This window comes from Bacillus rossius, chromosome 1, assembly GCF_032445375.1.
Source record: "Bacillus rossius redtenbacheri isolate Brsri chromosome 1, Brsri_v3, whole genome shotgun sequence".
In the NCBI taxonomy this organism is placed as follows: domain Eukaryota; kingdom Metazoa; phylum Arthropoda; class Insecta; order Phasmatodea; family Bacillidae; genus Bacillus; species Bacillus rossius.
The window spans coordinates 315,962,918-315,984,100 of NC_086330.1; the positions used below are offsets into that span (position 1 = coordinate 315,962,918).

General features: G+C 35.9%; 1 protein-coding gene across 36 annotated transcripts in view; it reads right to left on the reverse strand.

The window, feature by feature from the left end:
• LOC134527943 (dystonin) overlaps positions 1–21,183 on the reverse strand; it is a 667,118-nt gene that overhangs the window by 106,976 nt on the left and 538,959 nt on the right. For all 36 annotated transcript variants that reach the window (XM_063360992.1, XM_063361024.1, XM_063361021.1 and 33 more), the window contains 13 exons: positions 15,828–15,998; positions 15,256–15,468; positions 15,024–15,137; positions 13,425–13,751; positions 10,431–10,613; positions 10,014–10,149; positions 9,655–9,827; positions 7,636–7,833; positions 6,703–6,900; positions 5,496–5,756; positions 4,621–4,861; positions 2,934–3,184; positions 1,868–2,068 (listed from right to left, as the gene is read on the reverse strand). In XM_063360992.1, coding sequence (XP_063217062.1) covers positions 1,868–2,068; positions 2,934–3,184; positions 4,621–4,861; positions 5,496–5,756; positions 6,703–6,900; positions 7,636–7,833; positions 9,655–9,827; positions 10,014–10,149; positions 10,431–10,613; positions 13,425–13,751; positions 15,024–15,137; positions 15,256–15,468; positions 15,828–15,998 — 2,667 coding nt within the window. The remainder of the gene's footprint in view (positions 1–1,867; positions 2,069–2,933; positions 3,185–4,620; positions 4,862–5,495; positions 5,757–6,702; positions 6,901–7,635; positions 7,834–9,654; positions 9,828–10,013; positions 10,150–10,430; positions 10,614–13,424; positions 13,752–15,023; positions 15,138–15,255; positions 15,469–15,827; positions 15,999–21,183) is intronic.

A 21,183-nucleotide genomic window follows, 5' to 3' on the forward strand; every position in this document is an offset into this window, starting at 1 on the left:
GGGAACTGTAAAAAGTCTTGACAATTTATTTAGCAATGTCTAATTCACTAGGCTTGGAAGTTGTAGCAGCATCAAATAATTCTCCCCATGTTTTGGTTAACATTGCTGTTGCCATCTTCAAAATAGCAGCTAAGAACATAAGAACTACTGTTACTTTAAAGATGGTCACTGTAAAATGGATTAAAATGTCAAACTAACTCTCTAACTTGGCTACAGCCCCATAAGCCTACCAAAAGCCTGCGAACTGCACTGTGTGCAATTTAAAATCATACAGTGCAACAGCACACAATGTATCACAGGGTGTACACACAAGTCTGTAACAATATTTCCCTAACTTTCCCTGGCCAAACTTTAGAATTTCACACTTTTTTTTAATTTTCCAATTTACAAATTTCTGAAATATATAAAGAATATTTAATACCTACCCTACATCCTCCCCACAACTGGCTTAGTTCCCTCTCAACCATCTTTATTTTTTTATTTTTTATTATTAACTTTTTCTTATTAATTCAAGGGTAAAAAAAACAACTAAAAATAGAAAAAAAGTAAGCAAAAAAAATTAATTTTGTAGAAAAATATACAATCCTCGCATGTCATTTTATAGTGTGTAGATTTCTATGCACTAAGACACCAAATGAAAAAAATTGCTTTCACAGTATTGGTGATGGCAGAAATAACTCCCTTAAAATTATTATCGCTGGGGAATTTTCATGACCTTTCCAGGATTTAAATTTAATTCCCTGGCATTCCTTGAACAAATCAAACTTCCCTGACTTTACAGAATTTTGACCCCTTGTATTAGCTTATACTAGGCATGTGGGAAAATTGAAATTTTTGAATACGGATAGTTTATAACACTTAAGTACTAACACTTCAAAATAATGAGTATTCACTTGTTTAAGAATATTTGACATAGCATACCTCGAGAGTTATATACAAACTTTCACTGTTGAGGTTAAGTCATTTGTGCAATATTAATATCTATTTTTGATGTTTTAACGGGACTTCAAAATCAGTAACATGAACAAAAAATTAAGGGTTTAAACATGCAAAAAGTATTCAAAGTTATTTAATACAATCTTGCTAAACAGCAGTGGAAAAATTGCGTTAAGGAATCAGAACACTGCATATTTGTGACATTTAGAACTTGAAAACAAACAATTATCGGTATTCATTTCGTCACACATACCAGTAGCAGGGAAAAAAATAAATAAAATTTCAACAAACACGGACTACACCACCACAAAACCCGGACACTCCATTGCGAGGCCGTTAAAAGAAGTGAATGCCATCATTTCAAGGGCATATAAATAAATAGTTACAATTGATCTAACACCATGTGACACAGCAGCAGCTTACTTGCTATGTGTATTTATGAAAAAAACAGAGGATGTGACTCAAAAACAAAATAAATATAAATAATGGTTTTGATAATCAGATGCAATTAAAAGAATTTGTACGTATAATATTGCTGAACTAAAATACAGTCCACCTGGCTGCCATTAACAACGAAAATGTGTAAATAACTAGGGTTTAATTATGTAAAAATCACCCCACAACTTTTCCCCACAACTTCAGTTGCTTACTGAACGCCCTGTATCAAGTAGGGAAGGGGGGAAAAAGGCACACCAAGCTGACTCTTCTTCACCCCGGCCTATGTAAACAAGGTGAGGGTGGGTGTACGGTGGAGATTTTCAAATGTACGTTGTAATAAGATTTTATTCCCCAAGAACACTTAATTACACGAGAGAACTAAGTACAGTCTATTGTACGACATCCTTGAGGTATAGTTGTACATTTTGATTGCCAAGCAAGAAGCAACATATGAAGAGTCAGCGAGTGTTGATGGCATATCCCACAAGCCCACCTGCAACGTCTCATGGAACTCCATAGCCTTCTCCATGGCGTCGATGAGGTTCTCCTCGCGCTTGGCATAGAGCGCGGTGATGTTGTCCCACGCCGAGTCCAGGTCCTCTATGTGCTTCTTGACCTCCGGCTTGTCCGGCTCCCCGCACAGGCTCATCAACTCCTGCCCGGTCTGGCGGCACTGCTCCACTTCCGGCTTGGTCTGCGAGCAACAACACTCGCCCGTCCACATTCAGGCAACACCCAGGGCGCTCTGGCAGCACGGCTTGGACAAGCATATGTGAGCACCTAACTCATTTAGAAGAAGACATGTTTAGTAAACAACGTTAACATGTTACTGAGTAGCATGTTACTTTTAAAATATATAATTCCAACCATTATCTAATGTGATTTGTAATATCTGTATTTATTTAAATATGTTACATCAAGAACAAATAACTAATTACAATTACAATGTTTTTCAAGCGTGCAGATGTGGTCATAATGCCAACGTCTCTGACTGTTAATTAGGTTCTAGGTACCCAACAAAAAAAAAACTGTTACAGCTAATTCCTATGTTTGCAACATACTAGGTCACTTTAGATACAAATCAATGACAAAGGAATAAACTGTAAATATTTCAATAATTTTTCAAGTAGCATTACAGTAAATTTTGGATTTAAAGCTGTTAAGTACTCCAACAAAATGTTTTTAGATTGTAAAATAGCAAAGGTGTGTGGTAATAAACCCCATTCGAAACAGTTCACATTGGACATGAGCAACATACAGAGAAGTAGATGCTTCGTCAACCCCGTCTCCCTTGTGCTTGTACCAGAACCTGTTACATCCTAATTTTATGGGTCTTTTATCTTGTATTTTTATTACAGCACATGTAAACTAATAATTGTTAAAAATTCTTTTAATATATTTTTTAATTTTTTAGCAGTGTGCACTGTTCATACGCATAGACTTATGCCACACACTGCAGGTGGATGGATGGCACCGAAATATTTAAAAAAAATCACGGAATATGAAGTGAAAATGGAGAGTTGAAAGTACAATGCAAGGCTCGGAGAGGAGAGGCGCACCTGGTCGATCTCCTGCCGGATCTCGCGCAGCACGACCTGCTGCTCCTTGATGGCGGCAGGCTCCACGGCCGGCGGCTCCTGGGAGCTGAGCGAGTCCTGGAGCTCACGGAGCGTGCCCATCACGGCCGTCAGCTCCTGCCAGAACCTCTCCGCCACCGCCAGCGTGTCCTCCAGGGACTTGCTGCGGTCCCCGGTTGCCTTCTGCACCTCGTTCCACAGGCTGTTCAGGCGGTCCAGCTTGCGCTTTATGTCTGCAAGCAACAACACCACCACCCTCACGCACTTTCCAACACTGCAACAACATACAGCGTCAAGGTACCTGGCCAAGGATAGCAACAGTTTAATTCAGATTCAGCACATTTCTCCATTTATATCACAAAACACGAACTGTTGCTTCCCTGTACCCCTACTACACTCTCACAACTACACGTTCTCTCTCTACACTTCACTGTCATGTTAATTCAGTGTAAATAAACACGACCTTGCTCTTCTCTCGTGACTACATTTATTTCCACACATATCCAATAAATTTCTTAGTACCTAATTAATAGTTATTGTATACTTATTTATTCTCTTTATTAAATGATTTAATTCAACTTATTAACTCACTACCTCCTCACACCACAATCACTCCAAAATTTCTTCACTGTGTTCATTTGGCTTTTGCTCTTGCCAAAATTACATACTATATTTTCCTATGTTTCACAACTAAATTTGTTATAATTGGCCAACTTCTATGATGTCCCCTACTTTAAAACTTACGCAGAGATGCTTATGTTTTTATAAAGTAACATCATAACTAGAACTTCACCATCTCACGATCAAAACACTGAATCCATTCAGTCTTACAGTTTTTCATAATTGTGTTCAAAGTTAAACATAAAATCTTCAGTTCTTGGGAAAGCATGTTGAAGCATCTCAAAATGTCCACTTTTATGGCGAGATTTTCTTACACAATTCTTTTTTGACTTTGGTATAATTATGTGTTAATATTTAATTAATGTATGAATTTTATCAGAAACAATACTATTAAATGAGCACATCTACTTTTAAAATGATGGTCAACATTTATAATAGAAAACATTTACAAGGCAAAGTTTGAAAATTTGAAAATTAAGTGCTGCCCACTGCCTTTTCGAAGTACCATATTTATATTCTACTTAACTGAGCATCACTGAACATGCATGAAGACAACATATTTACAGGAATTTCATATGTTGTTTAAAAACTTATTTTAATAAGGTTATTTACATAAAAACAACATTAACAACTTATTCCATGCATAAACCAATAAAGTAAGAGGTGAGATATCAAAATGAACTTAGGTTCATACAATTGGATAGTATTATACAAGAAGAATGATAAGAATAAATGAATGAGAATAAAGTTTCAAAGAATGATTGCTAAACGTATCTTCAACATCAGGGGCGTAAGAGACAATGAGAAATGATGAGATGAGAAAGGCGTACCGGAGGAATGAATGGGTGGGGAAAACGGGAGTACCCGGAGAAAACGCACCGGCTCACTGCAACGTCCTTCACGTTCCCCACTTGCGAAATAACAGGTTTGACCTCACCGGAAATCAAACCAAGATATCATCGGTGGAAGGTGAGTGATCTGATCACCAACCCAACACGAAGCCAAAAGAGTTTCAGTGCTGCGAACTGCAGCAAGAGGAGCAGCATACCTTTGACGGCGGGGTCGGCCCTGTTGCCGGCCTTGCTGATGACATCATCGGCCGCGCGCTTGACAGCAGCGTATGCCACCTCGCGCTTGTCGAGGTCCTCTGCCAAGGCTGCGTTCTCCTCCATCTGGTCCCTGATGCGCGGCGGGTGGGCAGACACGGGCTCCGCAGACGACACCTGGTCCGCCGTGGACGCCAGCGCCCTCAGCATTCCCTCCAGCTTGTCCGAGAACTGGCTCGACTCCTGCTCAAACAACAGGAACAGGCACTTGGTACTCATGACACACGACACGGTAGGCTTACAGCACACATCCTTTAGCCAGTTTGCATTCTGTGTTTCAAATTCAATCACCAAAAATAAGTAAACCCATATAACATCTTCTCTCCAAATGCATCTAAAAAGCATTGTAATAAATCTCCTTTGACGTGTAAGATAATTCCTTTTTCACATATAGGATTTTACCCAGTGCAATATTTCAAGAAAAAAAGCTTTGCAAAACAATGCAAAAACAATGCGTATTCATTAAACTAAATTTAGAAAGCAAATAAAGAATGAGGTGGCTGAATTTTGAGGTTACCTATTTCAGTTTGATCTATGAACATTTAAACTAGGAATATTTAAGATAACTAAAGACATTTTACTGCTTCTCAAGAATATAAAATTCATTAAGAGACAATAAAAAAGACAAAATCTTTCCATCCACAAAAAAAATATTTCGACAAAAAAATCAAATGACAAGTTAAAAATAAATAAAGATATAAAATTTACGCTAAAAATAAAAAATACAACTGTTCAGTTTTTGGCGAAAAATAAATATACAAAATATAAAAACATGATTTGTCCCATAAATTTATTTGCGAAATCCTTCTCCACTTACCTGTAAAGCTTTCTCCAAGGCCTGCTGCCGCTGCCTGAGTTCCCCACGCAGTGCCCCGTAACGAGCATTATCTCCATCCATGATGTCCTGCACCTTGGCTCCTTCATCATCATTGCACAGCCTTATCAACGCCTCTCCAGTCTTGTTCAGCTTCTCGACCAAGGGCTTGTGCTCAGAGATCGATTGAACAAACAGCTCATTCCTATCCTGCTGCTGTGCGATCAAGTCTGGTCTCAGTGCAGGCATGGTCAACATAGCCACCTGTGGATTCAGTCAATAAGTCAATGCCGTAGCACCCAAGTCAGCTTTACTAATAAAACAGATAAATTTTTAAAAATCGTGGTAGGCAACAAAACATTCTACATAAGTAAGAAAAACTCAGCGGATGCCTAATAAAATAGCATTTTGCAAAAAAAATGAAACTAAATGAATCAATCTTAACATCTCTTAGACATTTGGGTCATAAGAAGATAAAAGGTGATCAGATGCTAGTGGATCAGTGATTGTATTGAATGGATAGGAAAAATGGGAGTAACTCGAAAAAAAAATTCCCAATTGTGAAAAATCTAGTTTTGACCCTGGTGGGAGGCAAAAGATTTGACTCTTCACTACCATGGCTTCAAATGTACTTAGGATTTTAAAATTGATACTTAATAATCCTATACATAGAACTTAACTGATGGAGCTATCAATATCCAATACAGGTTACAGCAATGAAAACAGCCGACTGCAGAGCTACCAAAATGTTGAAGGCTTTTTTTTAATAAAATATCTAATACATTTATAATTTATTTACAATTTATTAGCTTTACAATTATCTAATTACTTATGTTTCTTTTTTTTTCCTTTTCCTTATGTTTTAACTATTGTTTATTGTATTACACTGTAACTGTTTTGTTGATGATATTCATCTAGTTGTCATTCCACGGATTGTATTTTCATTTCTATCATGTACTTTGTCAATTTAAATGTAAGTTGTGTCCACTATAAACATTTTGATAAACTGTTAGTGGTCATGTAACAAATAAATATATGAAATAAATAAAAACAATAACTTATTCACACAAACACATTCCAAAATTATACCATGAAAAATACAGCAGTATCCTTGTGAACATCAAAAATTAAGGAAAGAAGCTTAAAAAATAGTTATTTACTCCTTAAACATAATTCCCGTGATCCAATAAGTATTTCCATGCATACTTGCCTGTTGCTCCATATCGTCCAACCAACTTGCCAGCCCAGCGTGAGTCTCGTGGAAATGCTCCGCCAAAGGCAAAGCCTGCTCTAGCACACCCAACCTATCAGAGTTCAACCCAGACACAGTGTCCATCATCTCACGTAAATCCTCCATCTTCTCACGAATCACAGCAGTGTCCTCTCCTTGTGCAGATTCACGTAGCACCTGGAAAACATTTACACCAAATAATAAGGCATTTATTTAATTGAGATTGCAAAACCGTAACAAACCAACATGATTCATGGTGTTTTACTGTTTTTGAAAGAATGATCGTCTAATAGCAAAATGAAATAAAGATTAGTCATTAATTGCCTTTAGATAATTTAAGGCCAACCCTTAGAAAATGTGTCCTTACAGATGTCCATTGTTAAAAAACCAAATAAAAAATTTTGCAGAACTTATGCACAACATAATCAAAATCATAGACAATTTTTTTCTTCCTTATTGACACCAAGTATTAAAGGTAAAGTCATTGTTTAAAAAAAATAGCAAAAGACTAACATGCAATAATTTGCAACTTTCAAGGATTATAATAGCATGCAAACATTTATCATGAATACAAATGTTTCAGATGAAAAATAAAAATTTGTTTGAGTGGTTAAAATACATCATATATGGCCTACATCATATATGGCCTACATCATATATGGCCTAAGTACAAAATTTAAAAAAACATGTCAATAAATAGTAAAAAAAAAATATAGCCACAACTTCAATCAGCACACTTTTATCAGTACAGATACTGTCACAATACATCACAAACCAAATACATTTTAGATAGCACTTAATTTAGTTGTTACTTCACACTGACAAATCTTTTTAAAACAGGGGTCGAAAATAAATATTTTAGATGAATAGTATTCACTGAACATTGAAAAGCAATTACTAAACTGACCATACCTTCTTTGCAGTAGAGAGGACGTCACGTACTCGACCCTTCTGGCTGGATATGTCATCATTCAAAGCCTTGTGCTCCTTCAGTTGAACGCGAATGATGTCCGGGTCTGAACTAGGCGGCTCTGCTTCGCGAAGCTGGGCGTCCACGTCACGGAACCAGTCCAGCAACTCATCGATGTCAGCAATCACCTCCAAGGACCGCTGCGAAAATGATGAAAGTCAAGTCAACACATACATAAAATATCTTATTCCATCATAAAACAAAGAGGCTAAGGTTTATTTAATAGTCTAGAAAAATCATCAGGAGTACTTGAATTTTATAACTTTATCAAATATTTGCATGAATAACAAACTGTTTATGGAACTTTTCCAAACACACAAAATTGCACAAATATAAAGTAACACTAAAACCAAACGAGTTAAAACACAAAATCCACAAGGTTGGTTATTTATAGGGATGAAACAATCGAATCCTCTAATCCCACCAAAAGATTCGGAATTTGAGGAAAAAAAGTTTGGGATTCGAGGTTAAGATTCTAAGAAAAATATTGAAGTAAAAATAGTAACTTAAAAAATTCAACACTGGAAAACTCTTAAGTTTACTAGGCTTATTTATGTTTATCTTTGTACTTATTCTAATACAGTTCCCCAAAATATTGTTCTTTACATTTATATTTAAAGGTAAATTAAATACATCTCATGTACTCATCTAGAAAACTTTATTCATGAAATGAATATAAATGTGTAGGTTGCCCTATTTAGGGACCCAAAAACATGGTGAACCGCAACATTTAAAGAAAAGACAACATTCTGCTGTTTTTGAAGTTTTTCCCAAAATTACTCAACTTTTGTATTCAAAACTGTTCTTCGCGGGACACAGCTGTTTATGCGAGTTGATAAACACCACTTTTGAAAAAGTCACGTGGAAGGTTATTTAACACAGGAAACCAAAGTACTTCGATAGATCTTGTAGTACAATTTTTGTACTAGAGCCCATAGATTTTATTTTTGAATGCCACAAATATAATGAGTTGCTCTTTGTGCTGTGTTTGAACATCTCTTATCTTCTTATCTTTGATTATTTAAAAGGGGAAAAAAAAAAAGAAAGGATGGCTTTGTTTACAGTAAAAGCTGCAACACATTTTATATTTGTACCTGGTTCTATGTATACTTTTTTCAATATTTAACATAACAGTTTTTTTTTCAAATGGAAAAATACGTGGTTTCTCTGTTTCATGATTCAATAGTAAGTTATTTTAACTTTTTTTGTTGAATTTAAGAAAGTTTGAGAGATGATATAGTGTTTATTTTTTGAGATATTTCTTAAACCTGAAACTGTTTTTATTTTCTGCAAAAATCAGCAATCCTTGTTTAATTAAGAGGGGAAACTTGAAAAGTTTTTTTCTTAATTTCCTGGCATGTTTTCAAATATTCTGCAAGATGGCATTGTGGTACTTCAACTAGTTTATTTTATTGAATGGTTATGTTAAGTATAAATAAATATTATACCACAATATTATAAAATAGGTTGGTTGGTTTAGGTTAGGGACATTTAAATACTGTATAATCATTAGAAATAACCCATTTACAATATTGCAACAATCTGAGCAATAAACAAGTGCTATAAAAAAAGCCATTATTTTTCTTTTATAAAAAAACTCATGGCACCAGGATTTGGAATTGAGAGGTGGATTCGAATCACTATAAAATTTGGATTTGTGATTCAGATTCGAGAAACTTGGGATTCGACCCATCAGTAGTTATTTCAATTTCTTTTATTACTACTTTAAGAGGGATTTACATGTAAATTTTTCATGATAGCTCATATTTATGCTATCACGATAACTCAAATATCTTGTTCATAATTATGATCACATGTGTGATCATGATCAGGAAAATTAAGTTTAGTAAATATCTGGTGAGAAGATTTCTGATCCAACATCAAAAACATTTACTGGAATATTCCATATTTACTGGCAAGAAAGTGAGAGAGAGAGAGTTGAATCACCCCCACACACCCACCTGTTTGGAAAGCATCAAGCGCTCGCCCTTGCGCTGAATCTGCTCTGCAATGGCGTCGAACCTGCGGTTGTCCCTCATGACCAGGCCTTCTATGGTCTGTGCTCCTTCACCTGGGGACATCTGACACAGCTGCGGGCCCACCTGGTTCAGAGACTCCAGCACTGGCCGGAACTCTGCAAAACAAGAACACCAGCATTATTGTTTCAAAATGCAACATCAAAACATCTATACTATGCTGCAAGTACACCACAGAAAAATAAGACTAAAAATACTTTAAACAAAAAAAAATTATTTGGTAAAGAGGATCACACTAATTCAAAATATAAAAAAAAATAGAAAGGGAGAAAAAAAAGACAGACCTTGAATGTCCAGCTCTAGCCTTTGGATGTCTTCTTCTCGGGGTTCAGCTGTTTGCAGCTGAGCTTCTGCGCCCATCATCCAGTCAACCAGACGGTTGTGGCAGTTGTGGAACTGTTGCACCAGTGGCAATGTCTCCTATACAATAGACAGGAAAAAATATATTAGTTATGTTTACTGGTATACCCGAAGAGCAAGCCCTTCGCAATGACTTTGATGTGTGACTTCAAAGTTCCTCTCTAAAACTATTTAGGTTTATTACTTCTTTGAGGTTTGATAAAATAACCAACATGAGCCTGAAAAACATTTTTAATGCTGAAATGACAATCTAATACCCTCATCAATCCATCAAATTCACATTGTTACACAGTATATAGCAATTGAAACCATAAGGAACATAACAATGACATGTAACTCACCTGAGCATGTTTCAGCAAATCTGCACCCCTCGAAGTAAGATCATTGTAATGCCTCTGCAGTGAATCAAGTTTATCTTTCAGCTGGAGAGCTTCATCATTTGATATGTGCTTCATCAGCTCCAAGCCAGTGTCTACTGTACCATCCACCTGCGTCTGGTGGTTGGCGATCTCTTCACTCAAGTCCTTTTAACATACACAAAAATTCATAATGACAATACCAAAAAGTGTGCATCCAAAACAGTGATAACAATTTAACTTAATCTTTCCAAACGTGCAGAGACATAAGCAGTTTGGACATTTAATTTTTTGAAATTAATGAACAGAAAAGGAAAACTTTCACAATTCAACAGAAATTTGAAATAATTAAGGAAGTTGAAGAAAATAACGTGCTGTGAGGCCGAAATAGCAAGACATATTAAGTCCTCCGCATCAATACTGTCTACAGTCAGGAGCAGCAACGATTCAATCATCAATGCTGGGCAGGTGGAAGGTCGTAACTTATAGGCAAAAAGCCTTACATGTTTCAGATTTTTCTGATTTGGAAAATGCAGTGTTTGATTAAATCACCCAGCATAGAGCACAAGGTGTACCAGTTAGTGGGCATATGATATTACAGTAGGCTGACTTTTTTTAACGCTGAGAATGGGTTTTAACTTAAACTTCAAGGCTTTCAAAGAGTGGCTGGATAGATTCAGGAGTCACCATAACATCAATACCCATTAAATCCACGGCGAAAGTAATTCTGTTACCGAGGGCTCGCCGATATGCACAGCATCCTGAGGTGCTACCAACCACACTGTGTTACTTGAATTGGTTTATTTAGGTTTACTGCATATATTACACTAATTTTAGTTTAGTAACAATTTAAACTAAAATGTACAGTATGTTTTAATGAAGGTGTTTGTCATTACTCTCTTCTTTTTGACCCTCATTTATCACTTTCGTAAAGATTATAAACTGGCATGTCTTTTGATGGAATATTAAAAGAGGGGAGGAGAAGTGTGTCACTGGTAAAAGAAGCGAGAAACGGTGGCCAAATACGTGGTTCACTAGTCAATTTTACGTGAGAAATATCTAGTGTGTAGGCCTATAAAAATACGAGAAGTTATTAGTATAAACATTCCACACGCTATTTACAACTGGAACAAGTCACTATTCACGCGATCGTAGGAATAACACTGTGTATGAAAGGCAAGCAAGATGTAACATACAGTAGATATTTTTTAATGTTTGCTACGGGAGAGATAATAGCATAACAAGTTCAAGCATCTGAGACTGGTCGCAGCACAGTACGGAGTAGGGGAAGATGGGGTTGCGGGGGGGGGGGGGGGGGGGCGAGCTAGCAGTCGCCTGTCTGCATGTCGGAGGATTAGCGAGGAGGGTCAGCGCGTTCCATGTTCACACGCTGTGGCTAGATGTTATTTTTTACATTGAATTAATTGTATTAATATTTAATGGTATTTTAATTATGACCAAATACACACAAATAATACTAAATATAATTTCTTCAAAAAGTAAAACAATATTTTTCTTCAGGGTGGGGGTGAAGGGGTCAAAATGGGCCACCCCTGATTTTACGAAGGGAGCAATTTTACGAATGCAATCCGTAAAACCGTGAGCATACATAAAATCGGGGTTCTAGTGTATTAATGTCCTGGGAGGTTATTTATTATATTAAAAACAATTTTTTACAGCTTTTACACTAGAACCTCATTCTTACCAACCCCGGATTTAACAAAGCAGCGATTTTACGAATACACTCTCAGGAACTGTTGAAAAATTGGAAATTTTGACATAAAAATATAAATGATGACTAAATAAAACATTACAGTGGAAGTTTAAAAAAATAATTATTATTTTTAAACGCACAGTGTATATTTTGTGTTGTTTTTAACTATCAATTATTTTCCAATAAGAAAAACAAATAATCTGACATTTCCTTTCAAAATACAGCTGCAGTAGATTATGCAATGTAAGTGGGAGCATGTAAAACTTGTCCTGCTGGGCTGGCGGCATCATAGCATCATATGGCTTAGACTTACCCTTCCTTCCCACTGTTTACATTCTTCAAGGCTAAAGTTCATCCCTCCCAGATACACTAATCATCTTGTTTTCTCCTTCTTAACATTCCCTTACCTCATACAACCTTTCACGTGAGAATACTGTCAACATCCTTTCCAACCAAATATTTCATCCACTTACTATAAAATATTCCTTAAGTAAAATAGGAATAGATTTTATTGATCAGATAATTAAAAAAAATCACTAACCAATGACAGCTGACTATTTTTAACGGTGTCTGAATTTGTCTAAAACAAAATTATAAAATAAAGTAACCTTTGCCCCAATGATAAGAAAGGCTGTTTAAAACTACTTTCAATAAATAATAAATATAAACAAAATGAATGTTTAATTATGTCTTCTATAATTTTAATGTATAAATATAACATGTTAAACCACTAACAAAGATTATAGCTAGCTGTCCGTATAAGGTTCATCAAGATAAGTATAGTGAAAGGTCTTAAATCTAGTATTCTAATCCGGCAGAAATTGAGCCACTCCAGTTCAGATTTCTTCACAAGGCTTCTGGCTATTGAACCTGGCCACCAGGTTGCATTACTGCACTGCCCGCATACTTAGTTTCTTAAAGTTCATTGTTAATATTGGTTTTCATTTCTGTACAATGTTTCAGTATTCTAGCAGATTATTTTCACCTTTCTACACTTCATGAGTACATTTCCATCATGATTAACTGAAGAAGACCAATCAATGTTCATCTATAATTTTTCTATTTACAGAGGAGCTTATCAGAAATTGTTTTAAATAAAATTTTACTGTATATTTATTTCTTCTTTGGTATTCCCATTAAAAAAAAATATTGACGTTCGATAATCTGGCAAAATCTCTTATTCAGCATGGTCCTGGTCCCTAAAGTGCCGTATTCGAGACCTTTCATTATATATATAGATTGAGAAGTAGTAAACGATATCTTACGGCAAGGTCATCCATCTGCTCCAGCAGCTTGTCTGTGTGCACCGCGAGAACGCGGAACTTGCCGAGCCTCTTGTCGGCTCCGTCCATCCACGCCTGCAGGTCCTGGTAGCTGAGCACGAGGTGTCGCAGCCCCGCGCGGGACGCCTCCAACAGCTGGCCCACGTTTTCGGAGTTGGCAACCATGGCGGTGTAGCGCTCCGCTATGTCCTGCACCTTGTCGGTCAGAACCGCCGCCTCGTCGTCGCCCACCATCGCCATCAGCACGCCCGCCACGTCCGTCAGCTCCGTGAAGTCTGGCTTCTTGCGCAGGATGTCGTTGTGGAGGGCCTGCCGACAAGAATCACAGTCAACGAGTGCAGTCCACGTCAATTATCACATTACCCTTAAGGGTATTTTAGTAAACATATTTCATAAATAATAAAACCAGTAACACAAATATTCTGTTTTAAAAATGAAATTGGCTTGAAAATAAAACAATATTATTTTGTCTCTACTTATTACTGGTGCAGATTTTTAATCCATTAAATGGTTTTCCATTGCCTTCCGCGGGATGAAGCTAAAAGACATCACAAACACCCAGTTCTGGACCTAGGTAGAAGGTTTTGAAAAATCCCCTCCCCGGCAGGGAATCAAATCTCTGCCCCTTAGCCCACCAACCAGACATGCTAGCCAATAGACCGAATAGGTGGATGCCTAAAGCATTAACGTATTAAATCACTCTTAAGTTTAACTACTTAACATACTGAACATAAGCATTTTACAAACAAATTAATTACCTTTAATAAACACTTCGCTTTACCTTACCTATTGTTTTCATACTTCTGAGCTTGGGTACACTTACGGTGTGCAGAGCTTCAGCAAAATTCCAGCGATTTGAAAATTGCTTAAGATATCCGAGCGAGATCTGTTTACGAATAGAATTTAAGAATATGCTGAGGGTGGATGAGTAGATCAGTTTTCATATTTAGTTTTTAAACAATGTATTTTTGGTCACCAGTGCCCATTGGATCTTAATTGTATTCAAATTTTAAAGAGTATACATTTTACTTATTCCATTTTATAAAATACCTACAGTAACACCCAGTTAAGACTTTCTCAAGGGGCTGAATGATAAAAACTAATTAACATGGAAAACTTCTTTAATGGGAAATAATACACATCAGTTGTTACATTAACAAAATCATTAAAAGAACATACTTAAGAGGCCACTCCAGTGTTTCAGGGGCACTACGCAACCCGCGTTAACCTCATAAGATTCAATGCTATTTTCATTTTGCTTATAACTTATCAACTAATATAGATTTCGAAATGATGCTTGCTTGATATGTAAGACAACGATGCTCTTATCAAAGCCCCTTTCTTCAAAAACGTGCATAAATTATGGTTCAAACCTAGACAATACACTTATGCATATTAGTAAAGATTAGTATAAAACCATAATTTATACATATTACAAATACATGTGTTCAAGAACAAGCTACCATCTGGGACAGAAGTAAATGATGCTTTCAAGAAATTAATTACACTTTAAAGTATAGTTCCTAAAATTTTTTATAAAGCAAAGGCTTCCACACCACAGATTATCCAAACAAAACTTACATTATGTTCTTTGATACGCTGTTGAATTTTCTCTTCGTCCGTTGGAACCAGCTCCATGTCCTTGACCTTCTTCTCTGTACGATCCAGCCAGTCAATGAGTGGCACTAGTTTATCCTGCAAGTCCAGACCACAACGGTAAGCTTTAACATCGAAGCAGATACTGCTTTAAGGAAATGGGGAGGGGGGCAAGTGGGTAAGAGCACAAAACGTATTCAAGAAATGACTGAAGCACCTGGAAGTCCTTCGCAACGGCCATTGCTTCCTCGAGGGCAGTCATGCGCTGACTGGCGCCGTCCGTAAGGTTGTCGAAGCGTTCCATGAGCTCGCGCAGCTGCCGTTCAATTGCCTTCTTCTCGGAGGGATCAGCACTGGCAGCCACCTCATTGCCCATCGCAAATAAGGATGACATTGAGTTCTGTCGATCCAGCAGCATCTTTTTCAGGAACTGTAACAAAAGTAACCAATCACCTTAGATTAAACTATTCTAGTTCAGCAGTGTCAAATATTCTTTGTGTATTATTGATAAATTAATATTAAAATAAACAAAATTTCTGTTTGACGTGAATCCTTTTATCCTTGTTCCTTTGTGTTTGAAAATTGAATCAAATAAAAACATAAAATAATTTACAAATATAATATTTTTGTACAACTACATGTTAAACCAAATGAGAAACAATAATTTACTTTTCTTATTCTGCAACCAACTTCATTGGATATCTACAAGATATTTTTTAGGTTAAACTATGTGCACCTCAGGTGAATTATTCATACAGGGGAAATGAAAAGCTGAAATTCACTACGTACCTTCTGCTCTTGAAGCTGAGCTTTCACAACCTTATAGTCAGCTGAAGGAGGCTTCTGGTTGGCTACCATCTCCTCAGTGTCGGACAACCACTTTGCCAGTCCATCCAGGGCTTCTTGGAACTTTCCGGACTGCAGCAGCCCAACATCCAGTTTGCGGGCACGCTCATTCATCTGCAACACACACCATAACACATTTTATCACACTAGACTGGGGTGACCCATGAAGTAGAACCTCATTTTTACATACCCGGGATTTATGAATTCTCGTGATTAACCCTTCTTTTTTTTTTCTGCACCGTCATTTTCCCTAAGTTTTTATGCAGTACCTTTCTGCTTTGTGCGAAAACACTTCCCGCATTTAATAGCAAACAATCAGAAAAGTTTCGCTGGAACAAATAAAGTTGAAAGTAATTAGTGTAAAGTTTATTATACGTTCCTGTGTGGGCATGTGGAAACTAAAGCTTTGTTTGCCATTGTAAACAACTCACATTTTATTTGTATGTGCCACGTTAAACCACGCGAAAAGTAAGATAAATTTGATACTGCTCCACTATAAGCTTTAATGAATTATGCATGAAAATAAAGTTGTAAATATGGCCTTTTCAAAAACAAAATGTGGATTACTTACTATGCCATTATTAAAATACATTTTAAAATTACATACAAAATACTTGTAATAGGTATCATATCTTCATTTATGTTCAGCGATGTTCATTCTACCACACTGGAAATGTTTTGGAAAGGCTGTCGGAAGAATGGAAGAAATGGAGATTTTTTTCTTTGAGTTTTTCTGTTCGCAAAATGTAAACTATAGTTTTAAAAGTAGTAATGTTTGTTTACTATAATTATAACTGATTAAATGTTAACACACGATTATACACAAAGTCCAAAAATGATTTGTGTAAGAAAATCTCATGATAACAAGTGCACATAAAGATGCGTTAACCCTCACATTTCAAGAACTTAAAATTTCATGTTCAACTTAAAACAATTGTGAAGAATTGCAAGATAGGATAGAATTATTGTTTTCACCATGTGAAATGAAGTTCTAGTTAATATGTAAAACTCTGTTAAGACTTTTTTACAGGACTGGATGCTAAAAACTTCTTAGAACAGAAAACTTCTTAAAAGGGAAATACAAATTTTACTCAAATTACATACTGTATTAACTCAAAAATTACATATATATTATCATCAGCAGCATGTTGAAAAAACTTAATTATTTAAACTGAATTAAATTTAATAAAAAACAAAACAATTTATCAAAACACTAGCAAACAAACCATAACTATCATTTACTGTTTTAAAAAATACTGGGTCAGAGTTGTTTGTTTTAACACATTTCCAGACAGACATATCACAAAATTGTATAGTTCCCACAAGATCTTCCTCACTTATCTGGAACATTTTGTGTATATACCAAACTTCATTTTTTTTATACTTTGACGAAACACTAGTAGCCATAAGTTGGTCCCGCTTCATCATGATTCGATTCAAAGCAGACGGCGGCATCCTAAGTTAGTTTTGCTTTACTCACTCTTGGTATCAAAGGATACGCATCAACTTATGATATTATCAGTTTTTCTTCAAACAAGAACACCTTCTGTTTAATGGGTCCTCCTCTACTTGTAGATTCTCTTATACTGTGTCTTTCACAACAATATAAGTTTATTATGCTTGGTAACCTTAAAATTAACACTAAAAAGATTGCAAACTAATTATTGTTTACTCAGCATGATACAAAAAAAATGCAAAAATGTCAAAGAATATTAGCTGATGGTAATCTGTATTGTTGTGCATTTGTCATGTGGTATAAACTCTAATAGGGGAAATGGAACAGCCTCTCAGTCTACACGAATGCAAGCAGATGATTGGTTGAAAAATTGACTTTTAATAGTGTGCGGCTTATGGTACCTTCATCAGATATTATGCCTCAAATGGGGGAAATGACGTGCAGATGGAACATCCTCAGTCCATACAAATGCAAGCAGATGAATAGTCAAAAACACACTTTTAACAGTGTGTGACATGCTGCAAAGGTTCCAATAGTCATGTACAGTACCAATTAATTTGTTTTCGTTTTGAAATACGTAAATTTTTAAAAATTAACAATAAATAGAATTTAAAAGCTTAAAGATAAACCTTATTATTATATTTTTTTCCACAAACGCTGAACGTTATATGCAGGAAGGGAAACCAGAGCACAAGCATCTATTAACGCAAACATATGAATGGGAAAAATTAACATAGGGACATATGTAAGTGAATAAGGGAATGATTTTGTGAACTTAATAAGCAGGAAAACTTATTATGCGGGAATGTCTTAACAGAGTTTTACTGTATATAAAAACGTCAGCATCTCCTAACATAATTTTCTTATTGTTTCCATTATAGTGAGAGAGTAAAAAAAAATTAAACACCTCATTCGTTTTACATTTTCCCGGTTTTTACATATTTTTGTCCAGGTTCCTTGAAATATGTAAAAACAAGGTTCTACTGTACGTACGTAATATTTAAAAATATTGATAATATTTTACAGATGTTTACAAGTGTTATAAATGAAATTTATAAGTTTGTTACTTGCTACTACATGGCATCACAAGCATTGCAGAAGTTATATTGGAAGTTTAGCTAGACTCAAATGATTTAATCATTTGCTTAGTGAAATCATGCAAGAAGATAAATATTGATAATGATTAATTACAGTCTTTTAAGTTGTGACATGTAGCATGTAAATAATCAGTGTACACACTGTCATTGCAATTGAAAAAGTAAACTTCTGATTCTACGAAACCAAGGAACAATGATCCTCTCGAATAACTTAACACTTATTTCAAACCGAAACATAAATAAATAGTTTTATAAAAAAATTTCAATTCAAAGGAAATATGAAAAAAAGTAAGTTTTTGCATTCATTATGAGCATTGAGCATTGCAAACCCACAGAAAATGTTAACCACCCAAGGTTGCTGGGAAGTAGCTGAAAAGTTGGTAATGGAGAGTCAGTAACTTCGCATTACATTACTCCCACACCATATTCACTCAGGCATTCCAACAGCTGCATGAAAGTAACGGCACCTGCGTTCCTGTTAACTCCTTCTCCTTCTCAATCAATCACAGTGCTCCCGCAGAATTTAGTTTTTCAACCTGACCCTCCATGCCAGACACCTTCTCTTTTCCTTAAAAGTTCTGTTGATTCTTTCAAGTACCGTGTTTTCTCGCATAATCGTCACAGATTTTATTCTAAAATCAAGTTTGAAAAGTAGGGGTGCGACCATTGTGCGGAAAAAATTTTTTTGTTAGGTAAAGTTATTCATAAAAACAAAACCCGTTCAAGGAAAGTACGTTTATTTTAAAAAAAAGGCGGAGTATACAAGAGCACGCCAAACAATCTATATTAATAATTCCTTAAACAAAAACCTTTCTTCAACATTAAAAACTAACGCGAACGCAAGCCACTAGAATCTGACGTGAACTAACGTGTCGTAGTACACACTTGCCACGAAAGAATGCGGGCTATCAAATGTAGTTAACTCGGCACCTGACAGAGAGCGCGCGCGTTGCATCCAATCTGCGAGATATCGATATTCCACTACGTGCGCACGCTCCATACGGGAAGCAACATAACCAAAATGAATGATGCGCTGGCTACATTTTTATAAGCGGTACACCGCGGTAACGCAGACAATGAGATAAAGGAAATACCATTTAAAAACGTCTTTAAATGAAAATTTACACGTCAGACAACTTTGTATTTCCGTTTATTAAATAAATAAGTGGTAATGACCGAAATTAAATTTTAGATTACACCTACACTGCGGCGACACAGACGATTAGATAAAGGAAATAACTTTTAAAAACGTCTTTATAGGAAAATTTACACGCCAAACAACGTCGTATTTTTCCGTTAATTTATTAAGTAAGTGGTAATGACAGAATAAATATTAGATTTCTACTTTAAAATACATAGTTCAAAGGTGCCAACCTTTCACCAAACCTTTCAGTAATATATTTGTAAAAAATCAGTAATTTTCAGTAATTAACAAATTACCTATTACACCATTAACGACAAAATCAACACACAACAAAATCGTACACAAGAAAACCATACACAAACTTATAGCACTAGAAATATAAAAAAATTCAGCTAAACCAAATAGGCCTACTTAGAAAGTTCAGTTTAACTCACCAATTGAGCAGATGAATGTCATTTTCAACTTAGACCTAATAGTTTATGTACAATTTCAATTTTCATATATAGTAACTTTCACATCAGTTTTTAATCAAATGGCGTGCACATGGATGCCCTCTTTTTTCACACACAGGATAAGGCTAAGTATGTCAAATCAATACACTTATAATGTTTCAACAACATGTGTAAAATTATATACAGTTAAAATTTGATGTCCCCAGAATTTCACTCAATTATGGCGACTTTTGCAACATTTTGTTAGTTGCTTTTTTTGCTCGAACAAGCAGTTCTTTGCTGAATTTCTGTTCGTAACATACTTTCCCGCTAGCCATCATGTGAACTTTTTGTATGATTAACGACTCTAACAATTGGGAGCCTAATGTTGAACGGAATTCTGTTTTGTTCTTCCTGACTATGCTGAATATTCTTTCACAGAAGGCATTACTGTGAGGAATGCACAAAACTGCTAACATTACTTTTGGGAGAACACTGAACTTAGGCGCACCATCAGCAGTTTTCATATTCATGATTAAATGCCATGAAACATCCATTCTGTCACTATTGAGAATTTCTTGAGGGAGGTTCTCTGCTTGATACCTGGCAAACTCAAGTTCCAAATTGAACGTTTCCTCCTCACTTAGCAAGAAACTGAATTTCTTACGGAAAAATTCCACAGAGTCATATGTCATGTTATCACGCTGATTAACATCTCAACTGCTGCATGAATCAAGATTTCACTGTTGAGTGGAAATTTGTACACAATGTATTTACAGGCTGACTGAAAATATTTCCTGACACTGTTGTAGAATACAGTAATATTTTCTTCACTTAGTCCTACACTACTGTCTTTCATGTAGGACCTAGTTTCGAAGCCAATCACAAGACTGTCATTTTCTTTTTGTGATTTTCTGTTGCAATACTCTACTGCCAAGACACTGTCAGCATTTCTGATGGCTTCAGGCTTAATAAATCTTACATACAGTTCACTTAGCAAAGATAGGAGTTCACCGCGAAGAACATGAATAAGTGGGTCCTCATTCTGCAGCAAAACATTAACCTTTGTGAACACTGGAACAGTACTCTGAAGAAAAAGACAGTACAACTTCGTAACTGGTGAAGAAAGAGCTTTATTAATCCTATCAAATCTACTATTGGAGGAAACAGG